The 7,367-nt window shown below is 29.6% G+C and overlaps 2 protein-coding genes across 2 annotated transcripts; one reads left to right on the forward strand and one right to left on the reverse strand.

Moving 5' to 3' along the window:
* Positions 1–522: 522 nt before the first annotated feature.
* Positions 523–2,816, reverse strand: LOC116766930 (retinol dehydrogenase 13-like). Its single transcript, XM_032657075.2, has one exon. It carries the CDS (start codon positions 2,655–2,657, stop codon positions 1,722–1,724), a length of 936 nt encoding a protein of 311 aa, XP_032512966.2. The 5' UTR covers positions 2,658–2,816; the 3' UTR covers positions 523–1,721.
* Positions 2,817–2,840: 24 nt separating this feature from the next.
* LOC116766929 (retinol dehydrogenase 11-like) lies at positions 2,841–7,121 on the forward strand. Its single transcript, XM_032657074.2, has 2 exons — positions 2,841–3,107; positions 5,766–7,121. Exon 2 carries the CDS (start codon positions 6,012–6,014, stop codon positions 6,960–6,962), a length of 951 nt encoding a protein of 316 aa, XP_032512965.2. The 5' UTR covers positions 2,841–3,107; positions 5,766–6,011; the 3' UTR covers positions 6,963–7,121.
* The last annotated feature ends 246 nt before the right edge of the window (positions 7,122–7,367 follow it).

Genomic DNA, 7,367 nt, shown 5'->3' on the forward strand with positions numbered 1-7,367 from the left:
ACAAACTCAGTGACATCGGTATTTTTGTAATGGGCATAAAATTATCATTATACGGTTTGTCCCTTCCAAAGTCCGAATTATTTATAACCATACCATCATAATGTTTAGGATAAAGATATTTGTTTATTTAATGTTTAAGTTAAAGATATTTGTTTGTTTATTTAATTTGCAAAAGAAATGTACATTAATAAAGTTCGTTTACTATTCAAAATAATTAATATAAACATAATTGTACATTATACAGTCACGTACGTTTGTAGTCACTCTGTAGTAATTCTATTTTTAATTTCCGACGCACAAAAAGAAATGTCAAATGTTTGACGTCGATGTCTGTGTGTGTGCGTGTGTGTGGATTTTTTCTTGTGGTGTTTCTTAACTATGTTTCCTGGATATCGGTCCAGCCGTGAAATAAAGCTAAGGCTTGATGCCAAAATAATGTAGGGCATTTTTGGTGTTTGATTACACGATAAAGTGCTTCACGAATCCCAGTATAATCGTTAAATAAATAAATGGAAATTCAAATATCAGTTACGGGTATAATTTCAATATTATTCTGACATGGCATGACAACATATTCGGTAAACATTATTTTATAAGTATGTCAAAATCATATAATATGCTTATTTAAATTATAAGCATATTTAATGATTTCCGACATCGTTATGTTAAAAACATTTTCAAATAAAACTGACATAGTAAAAAACGATAAAATTTATAACATATACGTAGACATCTATATTCATTAAAATTGAGTCAAATTATCATATTATCGTCGAAATAATCTTTTACATACAAAAAATATCACTGATTATGAATAATACAATAGAAAAAATACACAACAGGTGTTGATAATGTTTTCTACTATAATTAGAACATAAAAATTCATTGTCATGATTTACAAAAGCTCTTAAAATAATACCCACAAAGTCCTATAATAACACTCTTAAATTACTATTAAATTAACTGTAGCATTTTCTGGTTGATTGGAAAATTGTGAGAGCAATTACTGATAAGATGAAAAATAGACATTATGAATGCGAGCAGAGCATACTCGTAAATTGTCTGAGTTAATTAAAATATTTTTAAGATTCTTGAATAGCGAAGAACGTGGAACTAAACGCACCAATAAAACAGCGTAATTGACAGCAGCTATTAAGATAAGAAATTCCAATTAAATGTAATGAGAATAATTAATATGCTAAATGTAGTAGGTACAGTAAATAGTTTATAAATTAAGGAAACAATATTTACACTTCTAAAAATGCTCGTGCAATTTAACTGTAACAATGTACATAATTCAGATACAAAACCTTATGGTTTCACATAAATAATACCACAAGATAATATAACAATTTTCTAAAACAAAAGACCCAAAGTTACCAATTATATTTGTCTGTTTGTCTTGCAAACAGCTGAAACGATTTTCGCAAAATTTTCAAAGACAAATAAAAACTTATAGAAGCTAGGGAAGCTCTTTATACCCAATGGTGACTTAAACTTTTAAAATTAATAACAACTTGATGAATCTATAATAAACATTCAAAGTTCTAAGTTTGCCCAAAATATAACAAAAAAACAAGGTAAAATTTTAACTATATATAATGTGTTCAAGTCTGTGGTAATTATAAAACCTCCTTGATTAATCAAGAAAGTTTTTAATAATCAACAATAATAACAATAAATAGCCAAACTATGAATAAAATATTTTTTACTATGAAACACTATTTTACTAGCTTTTCTGTTTCGATCCATAATTTCTTAGCGATTTCTCCGTCCTGCGACAGTTTAGAGGGTTTCTTCTCTTTACAATCTACGAAGTAGCGACCACTTACATCATTTACTTCCGGCGATACAGCCAGATATATGGAAGTTTGTGCGGCTTCCCAAACAGATTTAAATAGGATCTCTAAAACCATCATCACTATGTTACGAATAAACTTAGTTTTAATGTTTCTAAATATATTGGTAGGCGCAGCGCCTGGATGTAAACAATTTACTGTAACACCAGTCCCTTCCAACCTTTTACTTAATTCCAGCGTCATTAAATTCAAAAATAATTTGCTGTTAGCATAAACTAGATAATCACTCCAATATTTTTCCATGTTTAAATTTTCGAAATCCATTTCAGCGTATTTGTGTGCCATCGATGATACATTTATTATTCGACTCGGCGCCGATTTTTTTAATAACGGCAGCATAAGATTAGTCAAAAGGAAAGGACCGTAATAATTGACCTGCATTCCAACGTGATTCCCATCTTCAGTCTTCTTGTTGCCAAGCCCTCCGGCGCCCGCGTTGTTGATAAGGACATCAACACGCTCTTCTGTTTTATATATATAATCACAAAACTCGCGTATGGATCTGAATGTGGAAAAATCAAGCTGTCTGTGAAGTACGTTTTTATTTCCAGTTGCTGCTATGATTTCATTAACTGCTTTTTCTCCTCGTGCAACGCTGCGACAGGCGATAATAACTCGTGCTCCCCGCTCGGCTAAGTTCTTCGCTGTCTCGAAGCCAATGCCGCAGTTTCCACCGGTCACAATAACAACTTTTCCCATCATATGAACACTCGATTTGCATACACCACATGTTATTTTCTGATATAATTTAAGAAATAACAAAAATAAAAACACTATAAATATAACTTGAAGAATCATTTTAAACACAAAACAAGTGCTCTTACTGTTTTATTTTTTAAATATATATACTATCTTAGATATGTAATGATGTCGTAAGCTGACGCGATTGTAGATAAGACACTTATCGCCTAGATAGAGCGCAAGTATGTGCTCAGATTATAATATAAATAAACGAATGGTTCGTTTTCCCAACATTTGTGTTACTAAACGCCGGAGTGTGCGTACGCGTCGCGTTGTTAACTGTTACATAACGGTGAATGAATTTGTACCGTTCCGTATATAAATCACCTTGAATATAAACGATGATATCCGAAGCTACGATCAATAACAAGATGTGATAAGATAATTACATGTTATAAATTAATAAGAAGATTTTTAATAAATATACATTGATATCCACTTAACGTTGCTAGAAAGAGAATATAATACATAAGCAAAAAATATTGTGGAACCATTGTTATCTGACAGGTGAGACTATGGGTCACTTCAATATAATTTTTTATAAACATTTTACATTTTACATAAATAAAATCTTAATAAAAATACCCTTTACCAATCAAAATTCTTTAAGATAAATTGAGCTGTTTTAATCACAATAGAGATAATTATACACAGTTAAAATAATGATTACTTTAAAGAGAACTTAAAGAGTAACCTACTAATGAAAGGACCCTGTTTTACGACCTTGTTAAGCCTTATAATTGTTGAACTTTGCGCCCGCGGCTTAACCAAGGAACAATTTACTAACTTTGAAAATCTTTTGCTGAGCTAAATATGGGGCAATTTTACTTTAAAGATCAAAGAATTTGATAAACATTAACATTAAGCTATAGCCTACGGTTACATAACAAATTAATGTGCCTGCAATTTTATAATAGCTATTACATAATTACACACTTTGCATTTAAATTTGTAACTTTATAATTAGACATTAAATAATTCATGTAATATATTAAATTAATTAAAAATAAACGGACATATAATATAACCGCAAACATTGTAAATAGGAGCCATTAGACTTGAAGGTGATAGTCATCTTATCGTTAATTTTAAAAAAATATATAAATAAAAAAAACATCTTTTAAAAAACTAAAAAGACAAATAAATGTACTTTAACAATATATATTACAGGATATACTATATTTAATCTTTACAGCATATGCGTTATGTAGAGAAAGGGTATAACTGAAATCACATTGATGTGATAGGTGTAGGTAATATAACAAATGCTTTTACTAATAACACCTTCTCCAGTTAGTATATGTTTTTATCACATGTTCTTGCTATCGTAACCATTCTAAGTACTTATATATAAGTAAAGTATAAAATAATTTGTATATGTATATGAAACTATTCACGTCTTCAATTCTGACACCTAAAGGCTTTTTAAATTCTGTTGTTTTTCTTTTTCATTATCTTTCTCTAACTCAATAACATATTTTCTTATAAAAATAATAGTCGTAGACGTAGCTATTACCACAACTTTATAATAATTTATTATTTATCTTAAGTGATGAAACTTTGGCAGAATGTTATGACGCCTACGAGCGGTCCTGACCCAAAATATATATAAATAATTTTCCTTTGTCGTTTTAACTTGTATATAGACCATTTTATTTTAGTTGTTTGAATATAACTTTTTCTTTATAAGAAAAAAATATATTTTGTTTTTGTTCTTTTTTTTTTTTTGAATCTCGTTATCCGCATTTTATGCATACACAGTAGCGGGCAAAAGCTAGTTATTATATTTTAAACGTACCTATATAAATGTATCTTCCTAATGCTGCAATGTTTTGAAGGTAATCAACAATGTTTTGATAATATGTCTCTATAAATCACTATAATACAAAGTAACGTACAGTGATGTGACATATTTAAGGATAAATATCAATAAGAATAACTTTTAAACGTAAAGTTAAAATAAGGAAGATAAAGGTATAAAAAAATAAAACATTTTATAAAAGTACGCAAAGGACAACATTCTAATTACTCCCCCTTTTCATATCAATTTTTGACGATTAAGCCAACTAAGAGTGACCCGTTCCAGTCATAGATGTGTGAGTTATCTTTTAAATGGGGTTATCACGTCAGAGGTCACCATCTATTGAGAGAAAAAGTGAAGTAAAGTAGGATTCCATTAAGGGTTTCCTCGATACAATTTAAAAGATACACATCGATAACACTTACTGATTATAACTCAATAACCATTTTCCCTTCAATTTATATGAAAATTTCTTCACTCTGCTTCTTTATATATGATGTATTAAAAAATTAACTTATCATATTTATCTATAAATTTTATCGATATCATTTTAAGTTATTACATCCCTAGTATAAATATACATGTATGTGTTGTATACAGTCTGGCAACAGTAAATTTTTCTTATTTATTCAAGAAACAGCGAAATTGCAATTTGTGTGTTCAAGGAAAATTTTCAATCGATTTTTTATGAATAATTACTTTAAGTTTCTGAGTTTTAATTTTATCTCTAAGTATTTTATGAGTTCAACCCGTACTTAGGACAACTCACTTCAATATGACAAAGAAATGGCAAGTAACTACAATTTTTAGATGTTAATTTGTTATTATTTATTGATATTATTAAATTACCATATATGCTTTGAAAATGAATATTGATCGTGTGCTATATGAAGCCGGATATTTTTCGCACTGCTCATTTGCAACAAAAACCCTTGATTAATTTAACGTGAAAGTAACAAAAATACGATAAGATTTTCAATGTAACATCTTCCACTAACATAGCCTTATCGTACTTTTATTTCTCATACATTTTTCCTGTTTCGAACATTTATCTGAACACTTCAAATATGACAAATTTTTGTTAAGATTATCTATTTTTAAATATTGGTCCGACTATAGAATCATATTCAAGTCTATGAAAACTCTGCAAAACACATTAAGCATTTATTCATTTATAAATAACTCCAGAATATATATTCTATGTAGAATTTAATAGAAATATCTGAAGTATGAGAAAAAATTCCTGGTTTTGCTATAAAGTTCTGCTCAAATCTTTTAAACTATTATGTAAAATATATTTTTTTGTGGAAATATGTTTTAATTTATGTTTCGATAATACATAAATAAAAAGTGTTTTGTTACAGAATTGTGTTTAATAAATGTCCAGTAAAAAAAAGTGAAAAAATATAACATTGAATACAAAATAATGTATCTCGTTCACCTTCAAGGAAAAATACTGAAGGTAAACTTTTGTACTTGAACTATCTGTGATCGTAATATAAATTACAATATTAAAATAATATTAACCGTAAACACAACTATCATCAGTGAATTTGTCGATTTAAAACGAATTTTGTTATTTATCTGTGAGCATTAATCTGCGGTGCAGGATGGATTTAACGATTGTAATATTAATTTATACGATCATTTTAATATTATTATCATTTTGGATATATTGCAAAATAACTTGCGGCATTTGTGAATATAGTGGACATTTAATCGGAAAGACTGTTATCGTAACCGGTGCAAACTCAGGTATAGGTTACGAAACCGCTAAAGATCTCGCCCAGAGGGGTGCTAAAGTTATATTAGCCTGCAGGAATCTAGCGCGAGGAGCAAGTGCTAGAGACAAAATTATTGCCTCTTCAAACAACAACAATGTACACTTACTCCATTTAGATTTAGCTTCGCTCGCATCTGTGAGAAGATTTGTTGATAGCATTGTGCAAAACGAAGAGCGCTTAGATATTCTTATAAACAATGCTGGACAATACTACACTGAAAATAAGAAGACGGAAGACGGATTGGTACTTGGGATGCAAGTTAATTACTTCAGTTCATTTCTTTTAACATCGCTTCTACTCCCTTTATTAAAAGCATCAGCACCGAGTCGAATAATTAACGTTTCATCAATTGTGCACTTTTATGGGAGAACAGACTTAAATAATTTAAACACGGAATACAGTGGTATTTTTAATTCACACATAGTTTACGCTACTGCAAAGCTCTGTTTGCTACAAATGACTATGGAATTAAATCGCAGATACAAGTTCACGGGCTTAACAGCGTACGCTCTTCATCCTGGAGTTGTAAACACGGAAATGGTTCAACACTTAAATTCGTGGTTCATTAGAAATGTTTTAAAAATTTTCCAAACATTCCATAAAACACCATGGGAAGGAGCACAAACTACGATATATTTAGCTGTATCGCCTGAAATCAATAAGAGTGGATTTTTTTTCAAAGATTGCCGCGAAGCGAGATGTAGTAGAGCTGTACAAGATTTGGAGAGTGCCACTAAACTATGGGAGCTTTCAGAAAGGTATGTAAATTTGAAATAAAGCCAGTTATTTGACAAAAAATAACGAGAAAATATTAATTTTAAGCGATACAAATAAAATAAACAACAGGGCTTAAATAAAAATAAATCGCAGCAGAACGTTGCGAGAAAAGTGTCAACTTGTCACTTGAATATCAAAGCTCAGAGGAATAACTATAAATAAAAGATATTGCTTTAAATATCAAGGCATTTTTATTCATCCTTCTATGGAATATAACTTTTTTGCGTATATTTTCTTTCAGGAAGTTAAATTAAGTATTTTGAAATATACTGACAAAGTATATCTAAAATGTATCATGGTATGTATCTAATATCCACGTACAGGCACAATAAAACTTACTTATAAATGAAATAAATATCTGACGGCGATTAATCTATTAAACTGCACTGCTGCTTACTGCACTTA

Source organism: Danaus plexippus, chromosome 10 (assembly GCF_018135715.1).
Source record: "Danaus plexippus chromosome 10, MEX_DaPlex, whole genome shotgun sequence".
NCBI classification, from domain to species: domain Eukaryota; kingdom Metazoa; phylum Arthropoda; class Insecta; order Lepidoptera; family Nymphalidae; genus Danaus; species Danaus plexippus.